Source organism: Pygocentrus nattereri, chromosome 2, assembly GCF_015220715.1.
Source record: "Pygocentrus nattereri isolate fPygNat1 chromosome 2, fPygNat1.pri, whole genome shotgun sequence".
Taxonomy (NCBI): Eukaryota; Metazoa; Chordata; class Actinopteri; order Characiformes; family Serrasalmidae; genus Pygocentrus; species Pygocentrus nattereri.
The window spans coordinates 44224806-44251392 of record NC_051212.1 but is presented as its reverse complement, the minus strand read 5'-3'; the positions used below and the strand labels follow the sequence as shown (position 1 = coordinate 44251392).

At 38.7% G+C, this 26587-nt stretch overlaps 1 long non-coding RNA gene and 1 gene segment (V, D, J or C); both read right to left on the bottom strand.

The window, feature by feature from the left end:
• Window positions 1-2141: 2141 nt before the first annotated feature.
• On the bottom strand, window positions 2142-3272 carry LOC119264963. The segment is given in 3 exon segments: window positions 2142-2145; window positions 2817-3108; window positions 3194-3272. Coding segments are annotated over 3 exon segments (351 nt in total).
• Window positions 3273-8782: 5510 nt separating this feature from the next.
• On the bottom strand, window positions 8783-12674 carry LOC119262093. The gene is made up of 4 exons (XR_005129417.1): window positions 11542-12674; window positions 11156-11308; window positions 9683-9775; window positions 8783-9401 (listed from the first exon to the last, which is right to left on the bottom strand). It is a non-coding gene; the product is annotated as an uncharacterized LOC119262093 (long non-coding RNA).
• Between the last annotated feature and the right edge of the window lie 13913 nt (window positions 12675-26587).

The following is a 26587-nucleotide window of genomic DNA, read 5'->3' as shown; positions in this document are numbered from 1 at the left end:
TTTACAACAAGTAACTCCAATGAGTGATGTCATAAAATGACAACTGCCAACATTTTCTGGAAAGCAGAAAGACTTGTAGGTTGTGCATGCAGTACTCTACAGACCTAACCAGCCCTTAATTTGCAGCTAAAGTTTCAGCCTGGACCACAGTGATAACCACAGAGACCCTTAGAGACCAACATGTCAGTCTTAAGGAATCATTCAGAAAAACATTCCAACACTGGGATCCAATTGGGTGGAAAAGTTCTAAAAGTACTCTTTACATGTGTGATTTGGAAGCATGGACACAGCTGACCCAGAGTCCATGGTCAGTTCCACTGACATACAGCTGGAAATGTGGAAATGTTTGCAAGTGATAAGCTTAGCATCAGACTTCTTCGCAGGGGATTATGGGAGTAGTATACTGAACCAGGTAATATGAAAAAAAAATTTCATTTAAATTATATTTTTTTTAATGAGGATTACAGGAAGGAAACTGCTAACAAGTCACAGCGAGGAACAGTGTGAATTGGTAAAAAAATGTACAATGTTTTTCCCGTGCACAATATCAATATGATTCTAAATGCATTCAAAATGTATTCTGAATATCTTAGCTTTTTATGTATATTGTAATGGAATATATTACTGAATTCATGTTTTGGAAAGTATCTGCCATCACTACCTTTTAAAAGTTGCCCAACACTGTCAGTGTGCAGTACTGGTCTTGTGTGTTGTGTTTGGTTATTCATACATTTTGCTCTAACGAGATCTCTGAATAAAATCAAACCCAGACTTCATCAGAAAAACAGAAATGTTAAATATGTTTTCGACTGGGCACTGCAGTGTGTAACTGGTTCAAACATCAGATCGTATGAACTCTGTGTCCGTCATACAGAGACAAAAGTGGGTTTTTATAAATTGTTGGACAGTTTTAAATTAAGTGTTGCATTCTGCATAGAATCTGAGGTGCGCTGTTGCTTCTGTGTGTGGCTGTGTAAATTTATGTGTAGCAAACATAAACAAATGTAATTAACACAGTTGTTTACCTGATGCTACAGTGATAATCAGTGGTATGAATCTCCTCATGTGCAGTAAGCTGTATAGTTGAGGCATTTTGGAACAGAGCTGTGTGAGGTCTGTCTGTGTAATAGTGGTGATTTATGTGCTGAACTCAGTGGAGGAAGTAAGTCAGGAAGTGCTTGTGTTGCAGTATAACAGCACAGATCTTCACTCAGCAGCATCTGTGTCTATAAACTGAACCAGTGGCACAATAGAGAAGAATTCCAGATTTTTTCAGGAACCTGCCGTATTAACATGACAGAATGATGCATCTCCATGAACGCAGCTTTTAGTGCATATAGACTGTGTTCTTAAAAAGACAACTATAAATTATTACTATATGGTTTTATGGTTTGTTTTTACATAAAGTATACTGTAATAAAAAACTGAGACAGTATTGTTCAAATAGCTGTAGTATAATGTGTTGTTCTGAAACTGAAAAATATAATAAAGAAAATTGTTCTTTCAAACAAGAAAAAACTTCTGCAACCAACAGGCTGTCTGACATTCGTATGATATTATTGTATGAGAGGTGAACGTGTTATTGTCACAGTGGACATCAAAGCACAGTGATACACAGCAGAGTCAGAAATGTGCAGGTTCTGGATTGTCAGTGGAACTAAACTTCAATTTGAATCTAAATATGCACTAAATCTGCCTTTAAACTCCAGTCCAGTGTGTCCTTGTCCAAAGGTTAAATTCATCAGAACAAACTGAGGAGATGCTTTACTCTGTTGTTTGTACCAGAAGAGATACGGTGACTGATCAACAGTGCTGTACTTGCAGTTCAAAACTGCTGCGTCTACTTCAGTGGCAGTGATTTAGAAAATGTGTGTGTATTATTATTATTATTATTATTATTATTATTATTATAAGACCTAAAAGGTCATTTTGGTTTATTGTAATCTTAAGAATTAGGAAGTCACATTCATAGCTGAGTGTTTTAATCACTATAATGATGAGAATGTGATGGAGACTAATATTAAACAGAATAATGTATTTAATTTAAAATAAGTAGTTCCAATTCATTTGTTTATTCCAAGATCTTTAGTAAATGTGATTAAATGATACTAAAACTCTTTTTCTCAGTAATATCAGTTACTTCACCTGTAGACATGAGAGTTTCAGAGTTTGAGGTTTGTGAATAGCATTTGTGTGTCTGACTGTCATTCACAGCAGAGTTTACACACAGTATTGCACTACAGAGACAGGCAGCTTGTGGATCATCAGTGATGATAAGCTTTTTGAAGAACCATAATGTGCTTTAAATCTGTTCCTGCTAGAACCAGATTTATTATGTCCTTCACCAACATGGAGTCTGTTCAGGGTGAGCTTAAAAGCATCATTGCTGGATGATTAGAATGATCAGTTCTTACCAAGAAACTTACCAAGAGTTGTTTCATTTGAAATTGTTTCCAGCATAAGAAAGAACCAAAATCGTCTTCCCTCTTCATGGTTGTTTTTATTCTGACACTGCAGGAATGTTAAAGTTCTGCGTTCTGGAGAGGAATTGAGATGAAGAAACATTTTAGTGCTGCCACCTTGTGGTGGCTGGCTTATCTGCACATCTCCTATATACTTTCACAATACTTTTTATTCACTGGGGATAAAGTGTTTAATAAATAACAGTATGTCCTTAGTATCTTCTTCTTCTGTTTTAAAGCATTCAAGCTTTTTTTGTAGTCTGTAGACTACATGTAATCTGAGCTGAACTGCTACATGTACACAGGTTTTTGTACAGTGTAGCTGGGTTTCCTGTCACTGTGGGCTGCAGGGCACAGTAGTAGAGTGCAGAGTCTGATACTGCAGCAGAGGAGATCTCCAGGCTCAGAATTTTGTTGCTCTGACTTTTATCAACTGTAGCAGAAAACGGTGCAGTTGGATCAGCTTTAACAGTTCCTCCAGATTCAGTGGTGGAGAGGAGGAATTCTGGTTTGGATCTGGAATATTGACGATACCAAAATAGGCCAAATGGAGAAACACTGTAGTTGCAGGAGAGAGTAACAGTCTCACCATCTCTGGCTTGTTTAACAGACCCATGAGATGTTATCACATTTTCAAAAGAGTCACCTGTTAGAAAAGAAAGTGGAAACGCGAATGTCAAGAATTTCTGATGATGAATTGAATTCAAACATGACTTAAAAGCATCTCTTACCTGTTAATACTGAGAGAATCAGGAAAGCACAGAAGAACATGTTGGATATCTTCATCTTAAATGACAGCAAGATGTCTTCTGTAACACTTTCATGTCTTAAACTCACAGCTCCACCTTCTGACTCTCTTCTGAGGTCTACCATCTGACATCTATCACAGCTGTGAGAAAGCTGCACCTCCAACGTGTTTGAGACCCTGTAACTAGAACTACATATCACACACACTAATGATGTCTGAGAAACCGTGATTTAACTTACTGGATGTAGCTGAGAGGAAAAACAGAGAGCACAGAATAAGAAGACGGGTGTGTTCACATCTGAAGAGCCTCCTTCTCTCCTTCCATCTTTAATCCCTTAAAATCCCAGACTTATTACAAACTAAGGCTTTTTATTCAGTAACAGACACACTGCTGAGACTTCAGTGCAAACTAGCTGACTTATTTTTAGGTTATAGAATTACTCAATTCAAGGTGAAGCCAGTTCTATTATTTCAGATTACAGTGGATTCACTTCTCTTAGAGGACTAACCTGTTTTTGAGCTCTAAATCACTGTAAATACTTGTGTCACAAAGCAGTACAGCAGTTCTGTTAGTTGCTTTAGACGTGTTCTAGTAAAATAAATTGTCAGCAGATAAACAAAAATAGCTTGAATGAGCTCCTCCTCATCTCCTCTCCCTGACAGGAGAACCAGTCTATCACACAGTGTTCTCTCCTTTCTTATATGAAACAGATTGTGTGATGCTGTTCTTCTTTAGTAAAGTATTACTTGTAGGATTAATAATCTATGAGATCTAGCAGTGTTGAAGGGGAGGAATATCATGCTGCTGTTATTGTGGTCACTCTCAGGTAGACGAGTCTGGTGAGTCTGGTTCAGTAATGAACTTTAGCCACTTTCGCCAGCAACTATTTAGGCTGTAGACTGAGTGCCACATCACTGAGCTCCACACGGCCTACAAGTGAACGAAACTCCGCTATAACTGAGCTCAACTTGGCCTGTGTTTCACACTTAGTGCAACTTTGTAGCCAAATAAAATAACTCAATATAAAATGAAACAACTCATTAACTCAAAAACCAACAACTCTTAAATGCATACAAGTGCTAGACCTTATAAAAGTTGTAGTACAATCAAAGCAACACATGTTCTGTAAACATGGGCTTCAGCACTGAAGATTTCACTGCGTATATGTCAGCAGTGGGAGACTAAAGGTTAAATCCCCAAACACAAACCACAGCCAGGAGGTTCATTATGTGTGGAGGCTGGAGGGTGGCATCTCTACTGTTTGCAGATGATGATGTTCTTTTGGTTGAATCACATGGTTGCCTCCAGTGCTCACTGGAGTGGTTTGCAGCTGAGTGTGAAGCGGTTGGTATGCAGATCAGCACCTCCAAATCTGAGTCCATGGTCTTAGCCCGGAAAAGGATGGCATGCCCACTCCAAATAAGTTGGAAAGGACTTGCCCCAGGTGGAGGAGTTTAAGTACCTTAGGGTCTTGTTCAGGAGTGATGGGAAGAGGGATCGTGAGATTGGGCGCAGGCTGGGACAGGTGGCAGCAATAATGCGGTCACTGTACTGGACTGTAATGGTGAAGAGGGAGCTGAGCCATAAGGCAAAGCTCTCTGTTTACCGGTTGGTCTACATCCCGATCCTCACCTGTGGTCATGAGCTGTGGGTAATGACCGAAAGAATGAGATTGCGAATACAAGCGGCGGGAAAGGAGTTTTCTTCACAGGGTGGCAGGCTACACACTATTTGATAGATTGAGGAGCTCGGCCATCCGGGAGGAGCTTGAAGTAGAGCCGCTACTCCTCCGCATTGAGAGGAGCCAACTGAGGTGGTTCAGGCATCTGATTCGGATGCCCCCTGGATGCCTCCTGGTGGGGGTGTACCGGGCACGGCCTACCGGGATAGGGCCCTGGGGTCGTCCTAGAGGAAGTTGCAGGGGACAGGGTAGTCTGGGATTCTCTGCTCTCTTAACTGCTACTGCGACCCTATCTGGACTGAGCAGTTAACGACGACGATGACGATGATGATGATGATGATAATTTAGTAATTAATTACATAGGATAGGTTAAACTAAAATTGTGTTATAGTATAATTATGTTATATTACACGAAGATAAAGTATTTTGGTATGAAAAATTAACATTTAATTTAAACAAGTATCCCACATCACTTTGGGATGCTGAAAGCTCCCCGACTTGCACTTGCTTTAATCAGTAAATATGTTTCTCACCATTTGTCCATTTGAAATTAGACAAATAATCATTGTCACAACTCCAGCATGTCGTAGATGTACTGTGTACCTAAAGAAATAACTAAAGAACCACATTTGAAACACCACCATCCTCATCTACACTATAAATACATATCTAGATGCCACATTGCCTGTTGTTCTTTATCTGGTGGGATACGTCTGCACATCTGCAATTTTGGAGCAGTCAAGATCCTCTTGTAAACAAATTCACATGTATTGAGAGATGAGTCTCAGGGTTAAATCAGCCATGACTTCCTTATTGCTCAACCTATTTTCATCAAATTTATTTTGTTATAATCATTAGACATATATTAGTGTCAGTGGTGGACAGTAACTAAGTAAATGTAATTAGTTACTGTACTTAAGTAGTTTTTTCATGTATCTGTACTTTACTTAAGTATTTCCATTTTGGGCGACTTTTTACTTTCACTCCACTACATTTCAAAGTCAAATATCTGACTTTTTATTCCACTACATTTTGAGAAATCTGTCGTTCCTTTTGGTTTTTGTGTGTGTAAAAATGTAACATGTCAAAACAAAAAGTGCAAAGCCAGAACACCAATCAGGGCACAGCGGTCACTTTGTTCTGAGCTTGTTTTGACCTGTTGGTCACACCAAGCCAGTGCAGTACACGGTTCAACATCAGTGCCGGAGCGTAAAAAATTTGGGAGCACATACGTCGACCTAAATGATGGAACTAACCTAACTTTGTGTAAATAGACCACAATATAGAAATATGTACACATATGCAGTCGTGACTGGCATGTTTCTTTTTTTCTGAATTCATACAAACACTTTCATTTTATAGTAAATTAGTTTTGGTTAGTTAGATGTAGATTTAGTTAGACATAGTTTATGAACAGAGACCTACAGATCTATATAGTAAAGGAAAACTTTGTGATCCTGAGCTTAAAGCAAGTTTTTCTTTCAGCTTTTAACTAATTTACAAAGTAATCTTAAACTGAAACTTTACTTGTGTGTAAAAGTGATTTCAGAGCCACTCGGTTCTCCCTGATGGAAACTGTTTACCTTCAGTGTTTTGTGATTATGATCATTTTAATAGACGTCAGCGGCACTAATTAATGACATTCTATTAAAAGACTGGTTTATCACTATTAGTGACACTGGAGTATTTTCACCTAAAATGAGTTCAGGAAGCTAGTCTTGTTATAAAAATGATAACAGGACATGACAGTCATTATTAATCTTTTAGTACCTTTACTTTCAATACTTAAGTACATTTGAAGGCAAATACTTTTGTACTTTTGCTCAAGTTGAGGTCTAGAGTAAGGACTTCTACTTTTACTGGAGTAATATTTTACCTTGGGTATCTTTACTTTAACTCAAGTACATGATTTGTGTACTTCGTCCACCTCTGATTAGTGTAGGTTGCATGGACTGCTCTCAGTAGCTTTTATTACTTTAATAATTGTGCTCTTGTGCTATTTAGCTGTCCGTTCTAAGAAGAAAAAGTAAACCAAAGTTTCTGGTTCCATCTTTACAGAACATTAAAAGAGGTTGACAAGAGAGTTGCTTGGGGGCGTAACGGTAAGGGTGGGAACAGAGGTGCTGTGATGCAAACAGAAAATACGCTGTAGGGCAGACCATCTCATTTTGGATCAGTTTTAGAGGATATAAGCAGCCTTCAAAGGACACACCTTCATAGACCGCATCCTTCAAAGGATCCAGCCCCTGAATTGGGACACACTGAGGGATGAGCCATCATCCTCATCCACACGAGTTAGCTCACTAATGTTTAGCCATTTAGCTCACTAGACTAATGTATTAGCTACCAAACTAACTGATTCAACCTCTGTCCTCATTCACACTCTGAGCTCGCTCGCTAGGAGAAAATGCCTTACCAAATAGCAAAACCCCAACAGCGCTAGGCCGTAAATAGTCCCATTTTGTACTGCTGGTATTGTGAAGCCAAACAATGCATAGATAATTCCACTGCAGAGCCCATTTCTTCTTAGCTGCTATTTTGAGAATGAAATAATGACGATTATTTCTACGAGCGACTTCTACCCTGTTGTTCTCTTTGATACAGGCACCAGTCGCCTTCCTCCCACCCACAACTGTCGTTTAAAATCAGCAGGTAGAACTCAAGCTGAATGGAAACATTACATTTGGAGACATCAGGTTCAGCCGTGAAAGCAATATATTTAAACCACGCTCTGTCAAATACCTTGACATGTAATGGTAGCTAGTATCAGGTTAAGTATAGCTAACCTTGCTTGCACAGTAGCGTTAGCACTGGATGCCTGTGTTAATTAGATCGCTATGACAGACCGCCTGTGTCTAAAGAAGGCTACAGACATGAAGCCCTGGTTTAAGACAGAAGCACACAGACACAGGTCTTGCAATTCTTTGCCTGCTCATTATTTTTAATAAACAAAACATTAAGCTTCCCAGTGGTGTGGCCTTTGTTTGTGAAGCGTGCAAATGGAGTGCCACACTGTTGTTGTTGTTGTTATCTTTTGTGGTGGTAAGTAATTTAGTAATGGCTCCTGCTGACTTGAGCCAGCAATTGTCCTTCTTTCCTCTCTCTGTGTCAGTAAAGAAACCAAACATTTTTATTTCTTTCTCCAATCGATTGAAGCATCTCCATGCAGCAGAGCAAACCATGCTGGGGGATATATGCAAAGACAACAAGGAGAAAAGGGCAGAGACAAATTGCCTGCCATGCTATGCCTGCTATTCATGTTTGATTTCATTATAGTTTTATTTTATGAATCCAGTGCAGTAAATATGTACATAGTAAAAATACAAGATACATAAAATATGCTTATATGTGTACAAACAAATATAAACAGATCTGTTAATTATGTCCTGTCCTGTGTGGATGTGATGTGTTTTAAATGTACTCTTTTTTAAAAGTAACAGATTTTTGCATATGCAACCCAAACAAATTTCTTTGGCTCATTCTCCTTCTGCCCTTTCTGAAAGTCATAGATTTTACAGTAGACATCAAGTCATGAAGATGATCTAGGCCTTGGGATTGCTGAAACAACCATTAATTAAAAATATGTTAAAGTCAGAAAATTGATCTGATCTCAACTTTGAAACATTCCTCCCTTCCCCTCTATAAGTATCTATAAACTTTAGGATATGACTGATCTTAACTACCATTCAAGTTTAAGAACATAATATCTGTAATGCTGAAAAGTCAAAGCAATGAAACCAACATGGTTTTAACCCAACATGTCAACAAAGCAAAGTGATGTTAGCTGTTTAATCCTCAAATAGTAGCAAATTTTACTTTAAAATATTTTATATTGATGTAACCACACCCACCCCCACCCATTTGTAACCAAATGATTTTAGCTTCTCAAATGTGAATGGAAATGTTTCATCATGATTTGATATTTCATACTAAATGAGTAATCAAGATCAGTAGAAAATCAAGCTACCTAATCTTCCATGCTACTCTGCCACCACTAACTGATTTTAGGAACACATCAAAGGAAAAATGGCTGCTCTTACAAAAAACACTGTTGCAAATCAGTGTATCATTGCAAATTGTGGTTTGAGGAATATAGCATGTTTATACTCAAGTATCTTGAAGAATACAAATGACCAATATCTGAAAGCAGCTGAATTTCTACATGCTTCAAACAAAAACTGTCTCATTGTGTTGTTACTGCAAGCTTTGAAGTCTGCCATACAGATTTTGAACTTTGTGGGACATCTTATGCTGGTCAAGCTGCATGATGATTTTCTGAAGCACTTCAAAAGTGAAACGAAGAGGTTTGGGATAAGCTAGGTTGAGTACATATATCAAACCTAGAAGCAAGGCACAAGCTGAGGCGAATGAGGTCAGTTCATGCAACACTTCCACGCCCTCAATGACAATGCCAATGTCTTCAGGTGGCTCCAGCAGCCCTTCCCCCTCCCTGCGAATGGCACACACTGCCATGGTTAGCTGCTCTAGGTCCCTCTGAGCATAATCGTCCTACAGAAGGGTGCATGACACAAACACAAAACATCACTGACATCACTTTGTGCGATTATGTAGTAACTGTGCACTAAAGATTAAAGAGTATGAAAATTTAACCACTACAGTGACCAAAACAATCAGTTATCAGTATTATTGTGATATTGATAAAATTATTTCTAAATATAAAATAAAAAATTTCTAAATATAAAATTCTAAAATTATTCATCAGCCCTATTAGGCTACTGTGTGTCCCTTTGACAAGATGTGCTGATGTGAATATTACAGTTGAGACTTACAGTATATTCCTTGATCAGGTCATCTGCATTTTCTCAGAGGAAGAAGATGAGAGCCTTCAGGACACACTCTCTCCGAACATGAATGTCTTCGGTCTAGGACAACATAATCTTGATTAATTTTGTTTTGCCAAACCCACTGAAGACATACATCATTAATATAACAGCTAAACTCCTACATTTCCTTTTGTTTAAAAAAAAAAAAAGGCGGACATTATGGTGCTAGATTTTCACTAAAAAAGGAGTATGAGAGCTCAATAAAAGGAGCTCAATGGTGTAAGTTTTAAGTTGTCTGAAACCATGCTCTACATATAGAAACACAGTCACTATAGGTATGTCCATGTTAAAGGTGCCATACAGTGGAAAACTCTATTTACATCATTTACATTGGCATAGTTGAAGATATACATTGTGAACCTCTAACACTGTTGGCTCCTCCTTCATATACATATCCTGTATTTACAAAAGAGGACAGTAAAAGTCCTTTGAAAATCATGTCATGTAAGTCTTAACTCCCCAAAATTTACATATGCCAGCTCACATTCCAGCCTAGCAGAAACTATGGCAATGGAACAACAGCAATGGCAGACTATACATACAGAAATGTACCTGTCCAGGCTATGAAGCGGATGTCAATACTTTTCATACCTTTCCCCAAAAAAAACATCAGAGTGCACGATAGGTGGTGTTTTTAAATGAGGCTGAAGATGGCTCCCTATTCACCAGCTTTTTAACTAAATGCTCAATTCCACCTTAAATGCTACCACTTAATGCACTAAAATTCAAGGTGGTTTACAGAAAATCTGTAAAACAAGCTGGTGAAAAGGAATCCAACTTCAGCTCCCACATCTTTAACAACATCCTGGACAACTGTTTGTTTGCTGTGCACATTGCACTCCAGGCAGATTCTCAGACCTTAGACAGTACTGACCAGGCTTTGCTGAGTGTTTGACATCAAAGACTGAAGAGATGAGTAGTTTCTCCTTTATCAGCATCACAACCCCAGCCACAAGCTGTAGGTAGCAGCCATGATGTGTGATTTTATCCCCTTTTTGACTGTTGAAGCCAGATGACCTTAACTTTAAAGTTAATCATAGTGAGTAACAACTTTAATTTTGTGTTGTTGGGGTTCAGATTTTCCGGCTTATGGTTTTTTCGACATATTTATTCTGTGTGATCATCACAATGTCTCGCTGTCAATCAGCAGATCAGAAGAGAGTTAATAAATTTATGAGTTCACCATAAAAGGAAAAACGGCTTGTTTCATACTAGGACCACATTAAGGATTATAAAAGGGCATGTAAAACCATATCTGGGCATTAATCATCCGAACCTTCTACACAGACATCAGAGAACCATTTAAAAAGCTGAATAAATGCATTCTATGGCACCTTTAATGTATAAGTATAGAGATAAACTGACACCACTGCCAAATACCAAGGAAACTCTAGGCCTCCTTTTATGATGCAGATCTACCTTGTCCAAAGTATCCATGATGTCAGTTGTCTTTTGCCGTGTTGCTCCTCCTTTGGCATGGATGACTTTGATCAGCTCACTTGAGTGCATGTCTAACTGGGCCATGAACTTCTCTTGATGAATGGCCATGAGCCTCTGGAACTCTGCATTAATCTAACAGAAAAAAAAAACAAATGACAGTGGATATCTTGAATCAAAAGACAGAGTAAACACTTAAGCATGCCTGCACAATGGCTAAAATGTCAATCAACCAAAAGGTATAACAAATATGGAAATCGTAAGCCAGTTTACAAGTACAATGTTAACTTCTACACCAAATCATCAACAATTAATGAAAGTTCATTGTAACAAAACAGATACAGACTTCATTTGAGTTCCATTATTACCTTTTTCTGTTGGAACAGTGCAGGCCATCTTTCCTTGAAGTCTTTAATGCTGGGTTCTTGGTTCACCACCTCCTGTCTTCTGCAGGCAAATGTGCGAGCCCTTATTCTGATCCCTGTGAGAAGTTCAAGTCTCCGTTTCTCAAGGCTTTCTCCAAAGTCTCACCAGCAGGGAAGGATGGATAAAAGTTAGCTTCAGCTCGTTTTGGTCTCTTCACTTTTTTAGCAGGGAAAGCATCTGTAGCAGCTTTGGATTTCAGGGAATTTACTGATAGCTCTGGACAACCCTGCACTTTCCCATTTTGTACTTCAGTTGCTGCTTCCAACCATAGCTACCTGAATGAGCCAAGTTCTTTCAAACAAGGGTGCTTCTTGATTAAAGCTTCTGCAACTATAAAGAAATGTGCATCCTCTGGGTAGGCCTTGTACTGGTAAATTTGTTCTGCTAGTTTATTCAGGATACCAGACTTGATTCTGGAGCTGAGAGTCAGCATTTTGTGGCTCACATGGTACTCAGAATTTCCCTTCTCTAGTTGCAGCTCACCCCCCCGCGACCCTGATGGTGAAGCGGCTTAGAAAATGGATGGATGGATGGATGGATGGATGGATGGATGGATGGATGGATGGATGGATGGATAGTTGCAGCTCTGTGTCATATGAAAATTTGGGAACTGGAAAATCCTTTGGCCACTGCTGTTTGAGATGATACAGACTCAGGTGAAGAGAGAATAATTCAGTCAATGAATCACAGTCATCAGACTCAAGTGAAAGCCAATTAGATGATGTGCTCTCAGTAGCACTGAGCAAAGGTGCACTTATTTGTTGGTGAATCACCTTGATTGTCCCCAAATCCTGAAGTTCAGCAGTAGAATTCAGATTGAAGAAGTCATTGCCAAAATCTCTGTCCATGTATTGCAGTCTGATGTAGCCCTTTAACCCAAAAGTAGTCTTTATGTTGCTGAGAAGGTCATCTAATGACTCTGGTACGCCATTCGGAAGAGTCCATTTTTCGATGTTGCCCTCCCCCAAAATCACCTTCAGTCTTGCAGATGTCAAACTAGCCATGGCAGTCTGAGAAGAGAGCAGAAGCATAGTTAGTAAGGTTCAACATGTCAGGCAAATCCTCTCTAGAAGTACCACTGTCAAATTTCTAACTTCCCTGGAGCAAGATAATTTTAGAGAGAATTTACGTAGGACTGTGGTAATAGACTGCATTAGTTTTAGCTGGACCTAATAAACTGGAAATTGAGTAGACACGTTATTTTGTAGGGTTAAGCAACTGTAGCAACGATTCATTTAATTTATAAGGTTAATATTCACATAAACATTTTATTTATATAAACAAACAATAATAACACCCTGACATAATGCCTTAGCCTTGAGTTCCATTAAATAAACAAAAGCTATAGTGGTTACACTTGAATAAATCTGGAAGAACTTGACTGCTGAAATTTGAAAGCTCTGATAGGTTATTAAAACATAAGCCAGTTAGGCTTTCACCAGACAAGCTTTTGTATTTGTAGGTAATATTTTCAAATCGTAAGCTCTGTAGTGTCCAATATACCATCCACTAAGCTTCTTCACAATGAAGATCAATTTGTCTTGCAGAATCACCATTTGAATGATTTCACTAAACTCTGGAAGTCCTCCCAGTGAGCCATGGACCAAGATCATCCCACATCTGTAGTTTAGTTCCATTGTACGTCACACATTTGGCCAGGCACACTGTTTCTATACTTGAACACTTCTGTCTCAGAGCATTTGAGACTTCCTTGTTAAGAACATCAATGTGAAGAGTGGAAACATTTGTCACTTCCAATGGAGGTCTGGTAAAGCTACATGTATGCAAATGATACGCAATCTGATACTGATGCCTCTCTGAAAGAGAGAGGAGCACTTTTTGAAGCACCTGATATTCCTTTCGCCTCCAAGCATTGAAAAGTGGACCTTTATCTCCAATTGCTTTTTTAAGAGAGTTTGTCTCATAGTGGGCACTGGCTAGCCTTTCAACAACTGACTGATCAAACTGGGATCCACAATTTTGTAGTACTTGATTAATAGTCTTTTGAGTAACTGGCAGAGTAAGAGAACCTATCAAATAGTTTAACTCCTGCAAAAGTTCATCTACAGCTGCATTAAACACAAGATAGATATTTTCTAACTTGAGGAGGACTGAAGCAATTTTAAGTTCAATGTCCTTCTCCAGGTTTTCAGAATCCCCATCACCAAAAGTAGAACCTAAACTGACATTGCTCTCTACCCTTTCCCCACCAGAAATATCACAAAACAGGCACAAGATTCTTCAACAGAATTTATCCCAGGTTTAAAGACATTCTCTGTGCCAGAATGTTTTCTGTATTTATGACTTTTGAAGTTCTCATAGATGTTGGTTTTATATTCAAAGTTTTGGAACACACGTTACAGTCTCCTTATTTTTAAGATGCTGAAAGATGTGTTGAAAATATTCCCTTTCTGTGGAGAGTTCATTATATCCACAAACATGACATCTGAACGTGGCTTTGGTGGCTGTTCTTTGGGCAGGATGATTTCTTGTCAAATGGCTCAGTAAGGTGTTCCAGGTCTTGAATGTATACGAACAGCTCATGGACAGGAATGGCCCCGTCCATAATGCCTATGAATCAGTCTGTAGTGCTTGAGCAGTTCATATCTTCTTGTAAACGCTCTCCCACAGCTTTTGCATCTCCACATTCAGCACAACACTGGAAAAACAAAGAGGTGGGCTGTACTATGGCATATCTTCTAATAAATAATTTGAGGGAAAAGTGGATGCAGTCGTTTAAATAAAGTTCCATCTTATCAAAGTGTAGCTAGCCCTCTTTGAAAAGACATTAATGGACAAGTTCACACTTTAAAGCAATACACATATGCCCAAATGTACAGTGAAATTGTTACTGGTCATTGTAATTGTTTTTTCTCTCCATACTTTAGGAAAGATTTCAATATAAAACAGATGGGAACAATATGCATGTTCTGTGTAAATCTGAATTTAAAAGTTCAGGTAAACTTACAACAAAATTACAGCAGTCTGAGTTAATAAAATCTATTGTTTCGCCAATGTTTTTCACTGCTCAGGCATAGGTACAGTAACAAAGAGGAAGTTTAATCAGAATGAAAGTCTTAGCTTTGGCTGAACTGTAGAATTCATTTTTGCACAGAAAAAAAAATGGAATTTGTACCCCATTTTTTATACTGAAATAGATTTTAAAGCTGATGTTTGTGGCCAGTATGTTCTAGAGAAACAATTACAAGGAACATGGCTTTCAACATACATATGAAAAAATAGTAATATATCCTTCAAGAATAAAAAGCAGACAAAATATACAAGGACTGAACAGTACCAAGAGATTAGTATTAAAAAAAAAAGGTAAAAATAATTTCATGGCACTGATGAGCTTTACAAAACAGATTTGTCTGATTTACAGGCAGTTCATGCTGGCTTGGGTTACCTATTTGTGTGATTTGCTATATAATTCTTTTCACTATACAATTAATTTATGAATTAATACTACATTAACAAAACCTGTTAAAACTGAAGTTAAAGCAGCCATGGCACCACCTGAACTTCACCTTTACAACAGTTGAAAATACTTTTAGTTCTGTTAGTTAATCCAAACATTTTGTACATTTGATAACACTTCGTCTTGTATATACAGCCATATTAGAGCCTTGTAGCAGTGTAGTACTCTATTATAGGAGTACAACCTAGCTAGCTTACCTTAGGTAAAACAATGAGGACTGAATCACTGCCTGAAGTAACCACGATCAGTCCTGAAAAAAAAAAAAAAAAATCACAAGAAGATTTATTTTTTAATTAAGAAAATTAAATTACATTAAAATTAATATAAAAGGAATGGGAAATGTGTCTATTCAGTATTGAGCTTTACATGTGTGTGTTAAGCAATATTATTCATGGCTATCACAGCTAATTACCCCACATAGTAACCTCTTAAGTTAGACAGAGTCTCTACTACTACTAAGTTGACACAGACCACACTGGCGCAGCATCACTGGGCTGGGTAACGCTTAGCTGAGCAATAACCGCCGTGCGACTCGGCGTTTGGTGTGCTTTGGTATTCGGACTCTCCTTCGCTGCGTCGTTCTGGAAATGACGTAGACGTCATGACATTAACGTCATGTCAGACGCACAAAAGAAACTTAATTGACAAGCTTTTACTGAAATAAGAATCGCAGGTTGGGGTAACATGGTGTCATTTTTAAGTTGATACAATCCACGAAAGTAGACTACCATCACTAAAGCACGAAGCTGAATAAGACTAACTCAAAAATTACATTACTTCAACTACTGCTCAAATACACTTTTTACAGTGCAAATGATGTAACAAACAGCCATTGTGATGTAATTATATGTGCAAGTTTGTCCTGTCCAATCATTCTACAGCAAACCCAAACATTCTAATGCCTGCAGTTTCCTATCGATAGTTTTCCGATGGCGTTTCAATCGCGCTGCCACCAGTTTGATTGTCAACTTCAAGTTCACTCAGCGATGCTGTGTCGGTTTGTAATGAGAAAACAAAGCCATAACCGATCGAGCAAAGTGAGTAAAATGCATTTATGAAACACTTAAATGTGTAAAGCACATTAATCAGTGTATTTGAGTCTACTGACTTGATTTCTTTCAATTCGCGCTTTTATTACTTATAAACGAAAGCTGTAATCTAAACGGCTGACATTTCCCGCTGGGATATTATTTTCGTGTTCCAAACCGCACACTAGCACCCTAAAGCGCATAAACCATTAGAAGTCCACTCATTAGTGTAGTAGGTGAAGTACAGCAGTGTGTGGTTTGGGACGCAGCGTTAGATCAGCCAGTGAGATGAGATCAGCAGCTCCAACGGCTGATTGTAGCTTCGCTGTGCTGCACATTAACTGTTCAGTAAACGTCTCCGAGCAAAAGTCTGAGGTCATTTGTTGATCAAGGATTATTTATTGAGGTAAACTGATGTATTTATTGAGCTGCTGTGGCTTCGTATTCGCCAACTTTTAAATTCGTTCACCTCAGTGTAACTGCAGCAACATTTAAGGTGGAACGGAAAACTCAAATGATAAGCTGGCGAGTGAGAAACTGAGCTGAGGTTGATTTTTATGCATGGGTTTATTATTTATGAGCTTTGGTAGCCACTTTTATTAGTTATTATAAAATATCACACACTGGAATGTTCTGGACTCTGGAGAGTTGCAGGTTATGCGGATCCAGTCCACCAATCTAGCTGATCTTCACCAAACGCGTTTTGAAGCCTTACGAAGTTTCCAGAAGCGGCTCTAAACGCTGTTCCTGCTCAGTTGAACGTTGGTCACTCGGGCCACCTCAATATGGAGTCAAATTAGGGTCTTTAATGGTGACGAGAAAAAAAATATATAGCAAATATAAGATTAGCATTTTGCATTTTACGTTCCTTGTTTTTGCAATACTTTCTCCCTTTTGCGTTTCTTTCTTTTGTTTGCGCGTCACACTGCTTTTCTTTGCGTCTCGCATTTTACGTTCCTCATTTTTTTTGCGCTTCTCTCTTTTCTTTGCTCCGGTTTTACCCTCTGTGTGGGGGCGGGGAAATAGGCGTGGTCAAGATCGAAAGGCGTGTCGTGAACGTTACGCGTCATCAGTTGGAGCCACCGTTACACAGCACGGCAATTCGGTTTACTGGTATCATGGCAGACGGTCGCCCAGCTGGACCACAGCTATATACACTGATATATGAACCATGTCTAGGTAGAAAGTGGTAAATCTGCACGTTCTGGTGTCTCCTTCTGCATCACACACACACACTTGGAGCTGAAAACTACTGGTCTACTGAATCAGGCCAGTGGTTCTCAATCCTGGTCCTGGAGTACTCCTGTCTTGCACATGTTGGTGTTTTGTCAGCACCCGAACTAATTAGATGGTCATGAAGCCTTTATTGTGTTCAAGTGTGTGTGTGATGCAGAAGGAGACACCAGAACGTGCAGATTTACCACTTTCTACCTAGACATGGTTCGGCACAGAAGGCTTACAACTTGTCATCAGTAGTTCCTCAGCTTGTATATACCTGTATATATATATCAGTGTATATACCTGTATATATATCAGTGTATATAGCTGTGGTCCATCTGGGCGACCGTCTGCCATGATACCAGTAAACCGAATTGCCGTGCTGTAGTGATGCGCGGATCGATACTGAAATATCGATTCCATCGATACCAGGTCTTTATGTTCTAAAATCGATTTTCAAATCAAAATATCGATACTTTTGATACTTCAGTCATTTGAGGTAATGCAAAGCACTAACAGGAACACTGTGGAAGTAACTAAAATATTGAGATCTTGTCTAAATGATATGCGGTTGGTGGGAACTACTTTTTCTTCCGCCTGGGTCAGTGCATAATGCGTAAGTACTGCGGCACGCTCACACAGACGCTCACTCAGTCTACGGCGCTGTACGTACGCTATGGCGGAACGCAAGAGAAGTCATGTGTGGAGCTATTTCAGCTCCACAAACAGCCAAGATGCTGTTTGTGATTTGTGTAAAAAAACTATAAGGAGTTGTGGCAACACAACAAACCTTGTTAAACACCTTAGGGTAAACCATAAGGCCAAATATGAGGCTTTCATGCTTAGGCGGACAGAAGAGGAGAGCACTGTGTCAGATGCTGCTAATGCTAGGGCAAGACAGACATCTCTAGCAGAGTCCTTCGGCTTCGGTGCCGCAGGCAGACACTATCCAGGTACAGAGGGAGAAAATGTGAAGCCTTAAGCAGCACTAAGCGCTGTTACTGTTAAGAGTTGTTCAAATCAATACCATAAATATGGTTATAAAGTAAATAACGAAATAAATACATGATTCAACAAAAAGCTGCATAAGTTTAGCTTAGAGTAAAAAATATGTGCATCACTGGGTGATTTATTCAGGTAAGGTTTGCTAACGAATTGATAAGTATTTATAATTGATAACTATAAATTATTTAAAGTAGATTACATATACTAGGTGTCACTAAGATATAGTAATTGTGATAAAACAGCCATGGTGAACTTTCAGTGAACATTTCCTAAAATGTATCTATTATTATGTACAGTCAGGCTAATTTGCTGTTAAATGAACATATAAAAATGTAGGTATTGTCAACCTTCTGCAATTATTGTGGCATTTATTTATTTAACTAAATATTTTACTTTCAATTTCAGTTACCCAGTATTCTAAAACAGCAAGTATTTAATTTGTTTTGCCCTGTGATTTTATATTGTTTGAAGATGATTCCCCAAGAGCAGCCACACTCACAAGATGCCTGGGACAGATGATTGTGAAGGATCTCCAGCCTCTGTCCATAGTGGAAGACCAAGGTTTCCAAGCATTTGTGAGAGCTCTTGACCCTAAATATAATCTCCCAGGAAGAAAAAAACTGACAGAGACTCATCTTGTTAATATGTTCGATGAATGCAAAGGCAAAGTAAGGGCGTCTTTGCAAAATGCTTCTAGTGTTGTAATTACCACTGATATGTGGACTTCAGTTTCCACAGAGGCATATTTAACTGTAACATGTCATCTAATTGAAAACTGGCAAATGAGGGAATTTGTTTTGGAAACCCACACTTTCCAAGGGCAGCATACAGCAGATAATATCTGTTTAACACTTAAACGAATCACAGATGAATGGGGCATAACTGACAAGGTTGTTGCAGTTGTGACAGACAATGGTGCAAATATGGTAGCTGCAGTGCACAAGGCTGGATGGAGGCATCATCCATGTTTTGCACATACACTAAATTTAGTTGTAAAGGACAGTATAAAAACTGTCCCAGAAGTGGTGAAAGTGCTGGAGACCACAGCACACAGGCCACACAAAAGCTCAGGGGTATTCAACAACAGTTGAAAGTGGCAGAGCACAAGCTAATCCAGTCAGTAGATACCCACTGGAATTCAGTTTTTTACATGCTGGAGAGGATATGTGAACAAAATGAAGCTGTGAGCACTGCCATCTGCCTTTTAGGGAGGAATGCACTGTGCTTAAATCAGGGAGAACTATCCCTCATCAAGCAAACAGTTGATGCATTAAGACCATTTGAGGAAGTGACACGGGAAGTTTCGGCTGATAAGTATGTTTCAGTCTCCAAAGTTATTCCACTTGTATCACTCATTCACAGGGCTGTAGCAGCCTGTGAGTGTCAAGGTAGCTCACTTGCTGCACAACTGGCACAGCAATGTCAGCGCAGATTCAGGGGTATTGAGAGCATTTACTGTCTAGCTGCCAGTACATTTCTGGATGTTAGATTTAAACATCTTGGATTTCGAGACAAGGACAATGTGGAAGTCATGAAAAAACGTCTCCTCTCAGAAATGCAGGAAGTGTATCAGACAAGACTGGCAGCTCCCACTCTAGCCCCAAGCTCAACAGCTACTGTTAGCTCTTCCCCATATACTTCCACTTCAGGGCCTTCTACTTCAGAGCCAAACCAGAGTCCTGCCCCCTCAGGTTCAGCTGTATCAAAAGGAGGCATATGGACTGATTTTGACATGCAGGTTTTGTCAGGACAACATCACAGGTCAGCTGCCAGTGATGTACTCATTGAAATACGTCGGTACTCAGAAGAGAAAGTGATTCCCCGAGATAGTGATGCACTGGTTTGGTGGAAAGAACATGAACCAACCTTCCCAGCCTTGAGCAAACTAGCAGTGAGATACATGGGAATTACTGCCACTTCTGTCCCAGCAGAGAGAGTCTTTTCAAAGGCAGGAGAGGTTCTGAGCAAAAAACGGAACAGACTAAAGGGGAAAACAGTAAATATGATATTGTTCCTCAACAAAAACCTGTAAATTAAGTGTTATTTAGATATTCAGTATGTTCATGTTAATGCAATATTTCAGGAGTTCTAGATAATTAAACACTAATTTATTTTAATTGTTTTATTATTTTACTTATTTAATTTTTTTTTGCATGTTTGAAAACAATTTGTGTGAGGGTTCTCTGTTTTTTCTGTTGAATTAGTTCTGTTATATTGTAAATGAGGCTGCTACCTCAATATACTTTATTTAAAATAAATAAATAACTCTTATATCTTGTATTTCTTTTATGATGCTATGACTTGAAATACACTACTTTTTTTAGATTTACGAGACACATTAAGTGTAGTTGCACAAGGTATCGGTATCGGATCGGTATCGCCGATACCAGCCTGAGTTTTACTCAGTATCGGATCGGAAAGGAAATCGCTGGTATCGAACATCACTGATCAGTACTGACTGCTACCCTGCTACTGTCTTTCTGCTCCCTGTATAGATTCTCTACACTGAGTTCAGCAAACTTAAACATAGTTTGTGCTTTTCTACTGTAACTGTAACTGTCAGTTTTACTGGTTTCATTTCACCCTTTCACAAATATTCACACTTAGACATTCTAAGGTGTTTATAGTGAAGTCATTCCTGTATTAAAAATTAATGGTATTTACATATTTTTGTAATGGAATGATGATAGAACTGATATGAATAATAATACATATAAAGTAAAATAAGAATAATCAATGTAATTTCTGATATCATAAACATAAAGAATAATAATTTATTTCCTATTGGAGAGTTCCACACACACTGCTGGTTTGAATGTTACATGTATCTTATCATCAGAGTGAGCTGAGCTGATTATGTTTTTGTTGGAGTTGTGAGTGTTATGTAGTCACTGGGGGCTGCAGAGCGCAGTAATACACAGCAGAGTCACTCACACTCAGCTTCTGGATCATCAGTGGAGCTCTTCTTGTGCTGGAATTGAGTTTGGAGTGAAATCTCTCTCTGAACTCTGCTGCTGTATCTCCAGCCCCAAATGTACGTTTCAGTAAAATATATTTTGGAGAGTGTTGATCTTTCTGTTGGTACCACAGCAGAGTTGGACCTGTGTCTGTGGTGTTGTATTCACAATCAAAAGTCACTGTTTCTCTTTCAGATGCCCACTGCTGTCTTCTTGGCTGAAGAACTGTGTCCTTTCCTCGACATTCTGTGAAGATGAAATATGTTAGTGTTTCTAAAACTGCAGTGTCTGACATGAACAGTAAAGCAGTACTTTATTAATGGAGATCATACATTACCTAAACAACATGCAAGAAGTATTAACAGAGTCCTCAGAAAATGTGTCCTGGTAAAGCAGTTCATCATGAAAACCCATCAACAGCAAACCATGCAAGCTGCTCTCTGTCTGTCTGCTGTTATGTTTATTCTTTACTGAGGTACATTCTTTTAGAGCAGCATTTTCAAGGCTAGAAGTATGATAGATGTTAAAATAGCTCCCTCTGTTGGCACATCATATACTTCTTCAGTTCTTAGTCTGAGCTCAAAAAGGGGAATGATAAGCTGCTGAGTACATGTGAGGTGAAAAAACACAATATAACTTCAGAATATTATATTTTATAATATGTTTGCTGAATATGAAAATTATATTCTATTTTCAGGTCATAAAAAACGAATGTCTTTTGTTTTTACGTGTTTGGGTCAGGCCTGGATCATCCCATGGGTTTTATGGCCACATGCACAGGGGTCAAAGCCATCTTGTAGCCTTATTAAAGACTAAAGCCTTTTTGTAGCTGTAGTTTCATTTGATGCCTTTTAGACTGTTTTGGCTGAATGTTAAATTAACAATGTTGTAAAGTAGATTCTTAAAATGCTGCTATTAGTCTTTATAAGTCAAGGACAAAAAAGAAAGAAAAGAAAATGCAATTATTCAACGGACTAAAACTACCTTTCATGTCATGTTAATAGCAGGTCTATATAAATCTTGTGATGAACAGTGTCAGTGTTTGTTTGACTGTGCATCACTAAATTCACCCTCAGACAGGAAACTTTGCTAGCTAACATTTTTGAAGAACATGTTAGCTAGCATAAGAATGAATCTGATGAATAACTTGATCATTACCTGCTGGTTCATGTTCAGGTATGTTTTTGCAGAGAAAACTATGCTGGACACTTTAGACCCACTGAGGAACATCACTGATATCCTGGTGTCTTTATCCACACTGGAGGACCACTAATACATTACACTTGGGGCAGTATTGGCAAGGTAACTGGAGCAGAGATTCAATTGGAAAATCTTGAGTTTCAGTAAAATCCTTTCTCTACTGGAAGCTACAGCCAGAGTACAGAAAGAACTCAGATACATTCAGAAGTACAGAAAGAACTCAGATATACATTCTTTTCCACCTGGCTCTGAATTGTCTTGGACCTTTTCCACACAGGATCTCATAAAGCCCTACCACAAACAACTACAGACCTTTGTGCACTCATGGTAGTTGTGCCTTTCTTGCACCCAATAGACCACTGTAGTCGTGTTGTCATTTTGTAGTTGGTGCCATGTTCTTATGCCCATATTAGGAACTCTGGGTCTAAGCTTCATTTCTCTATGGCCAGAATTCATAGGGTTTTTAAAAAATTGTCTCTATCGCCCCCTGTTAAATACAAATGTTCAGAACCTGATACGTTTTGTCTTGTGAACATTCTTCTCTCAATTATTTCTGAATTACGATGTCATTAAAGATAAAATATGAATGTTGCTACATGTGAGCTAAAGCTACTGTGCACTGAATTCACATCATTTGACTGGCAGCCACCTTAAGTGGGTTTTGGCAGCGTACAGTTCCATGTACAGACTGAGGGCAGCTGAACAGAAGTCAGAACAAAATCAGGAGGTTTCCCTGCAGTTCTCTGTTCTTCATCTGATGCTCACTGAAACACGATAGATCTCTCCTTTTAGTTTGAATTGAAAAGATCTTCAAACATACCTTCATCTGGCTGATCCAGTAAGTCCCAGTTTAATATCACTGCTCACCACTGATAAACTGGTTTAGGCTCTCAGAATATCCTAATTATTATTTTAATGCTGGTAGGACATTCTCCAGCTTTTTGTTCGACTTTTCCTGTTCCACCTTTAATTGCGCATCAGTTCAGAACATGACAAGCACCTGGCGAAAAAGAAGCTGACTTCAGCTTCATGGAGGGTTGAAAGGCGTGATATGGGGAGGTTTCATTATTAAAGCTTAAATTCAGCCTTGTAGTTTTTAACGCGGGTAGTATTTTTGATAATGAGTTTTAGCCTAACAAAATATCCCACCTAGAGTTTTTATTTATTAGTATACCTGTAAATGTGCTAAAGTAGAACATTTTGATAAGACAGCACAGCTCGTCAGAGCACCGCTACAGCCCACCTTAGTTTTGTGTAGCTTAGTGACATCAAATTTGCATGTAGACAAAAATTCTGAAGATTTTTATTTAACACAGGATCAATAGAGGTGACTGCTCTAAAACCCTTAGGCCCCAAGTTTCTAAAATGGGCATAACAAGAACACACACAAACACACACACACACACACACACACACACACACACACACACACACACACACACAATGACTCTTGTTACAAAACAATACTGATTGCTTCCTACATTTATCCATTAGTGTTGGCATCACCAGTAAAAACTGATGCACATTTTCCCATCAAAACATGAAAAGCAGGTACAGTTGACCGTTTGGCCGTTTGTTAGACCAGCAGTTTGATCAGCATAGAGTTTCAGTTTAATGTTTAACTGCTCAGCTTATGTTGATTATACATGTTTTTATAACTCTTACTGGTCTCAGAGGCTGGGAGACTAAGGAATACTATAGAAAGTACAGAGGACAGACATATTTTGCTAAAAAGAAAACAAAGATATTTACTAATTCATATCACAGAAATAGAATCTTAAATCCTGGATTGTGCTGCATTTTTTAAACAACAACATTGAAGACATTTTAAGCAGGGTTGAATACTGAATATGTGGATTGTACGTTGATTGTAAAATGAAGCTAATGGGTTTATTTGTGGGCTTGTGGGGTTGATTGTGATGATGTCACAGTGACTCAGGTCACAGCAGAGTCTCTCTCACACACACACACACACACACACACACACACACACATGTAATGTCTATGAAGGTCATTGTGAGGGTCGTCCATTGTGACATTGTGGCAGGTAGATTTGGATTTTCTGAACTGTCTGTCATTCATTTCATTTAAGAAAAAAACAGTTTGGACAGTCACTGTGTGAACACTGTACATCAGATTGTTTTACAGATTGTTTTGTTTACAGATTTTTGAGTGTAAAGTATTAATGAAGAAAAATCTGAAGAACAGTAGGCTGCTAGGCCAACTGCAGAATAAGAAGATAATTTATAGTTACTCTTGTAACCTGAATCCAGATAACAGCAATGTAATAGACCCAGCTTTTTTATTCAATGTCTTACCTTTCAAACTATAAACTGGCAGATACTAAAATTCCTTCTGGCCACATCTCGGCCCAATACTGCACGCCGATCTCAAACCTTATTGGCTGAGACTTTGGTTTGAATGTAAGCCGAATTCTGGCCCAAATGCTCGACTAACACCCGGGTACCCGTGATATTAACATGCCCAGCCAGCAAAACTTACTCACTTCATTCACTTCCAGATATTTTCTGCATAAGTCGAAATCTCTGGTGTTCTGGTGTGCGATACGGCTGCGCGTCCGCCATTTTGGAGCGGTCAAGATCTGCTTGTGAACAAATTTCCGTGTATTGAGTCTCAGGGTTAAATCAGCCACAACTTCCTTATTGTTCGATAGAAATATTTACTGTTACTGGACGAGAAGCGGGCAAACATATAGATTTTCCCAATTGATGTCACAAACAGCCATTATGACGTAGTTCCATATAGAACTTTGTCCTACTCAGTCATTCTGCAGCAACCCCCAACATTCTAATGCCTGAAGTGTCTTATAGATAATATTCCGATGACGTCACAGTCGCGCTGCCACCAATTTGGTTGTCACCTTCAAATTCATTCAGCGGTGCTGCGGCGGTTTGTAATGAGATAACAAAGTCATAACCGACCCAGCAAAGACAGAAAAACATTTTTGCAACACTTAAATGTGTGAAGCATATTATTCAGTGTATTTGAGTCTACTGACTTGATTTCTTTCGGTTTGTGGTTGTACTGATGACAAACGAAAGCTGTAATCTAAACGCTGGGATATTATTTTCGTGTTCCAAACCGCACACTTAGCACCCTAAATAGTGTACAAACATATCGCCTATACCATACACTTTAGTGTAGTAGGTGAAGTACAGCAGTGTGTGGTTTGGCGTTAGATCAGCCAGTGAGACGCGATCAGCAGCTCGAACGGCTGATTGTAGCTTCGCTGTGCTGCACATTAACTGCTCAGTAAACGTCCCCGAGCAAAAGTCTGAGGTCATTTGTTGATCAAGGATTATTTATTGAGGTAAACTGATGTATTTATTGAGCTGCTGTGGCTTCGTATTCGCCAACTTTTAAATTCATTCTACATTTAAGGCACCTCAGAGTAACTGCAGCAACATTTAAGGTGGAACGGAAAATTCAAATGAGAAGCTGGCGAGTGAGAAACTGAGCTGAGCTTGATTTCTATGCATGGCTTTATTATTAATGAGCTTTGGTAGCCACTTTTATTAGTTATTATAAAATATCACACACTGGAATGTTCTGAAGTCTGGAGAGTTTCAGGTTATACGGATCCAGCCCAACAATCTAGCTGATCTTCACCAAACGCGTCAAAGTCCTGACTTGAATCCCATCTTAAGACCTTAAACCAGTTCGTGCTTGAAAAGCCTCCAGCGTAGCCAAATTAAAGAGTCCAAATACCTCCACAATGATGTAAAAAAGACTCGTTACAAGTTATCGCGATTGTTTGACTGCAGTTGCTGCTGGCAAAAGTTTATTTGCACAATATGTCAGAACATTTATGCATTGAAATGCTTGTGTTGAGGCTCAGATAATCACTCTACAGAAAGTAAAATATATGTTAAAGAAATATATTAAATTTACACAATATCTAGAGAAAATACTCACTAAATATAGACACAATACACACAGGACACAGAGACAATATACTGTACATTAAAAGTGACTTGAGTGACTCTGTGCTATTGTTCTTTAAAGTGGCTTAGTGTTAAACTGTTATTGTCCATAGCAGAGATGATATGATACTATAATAATACTGACAGAGTGACTGAGT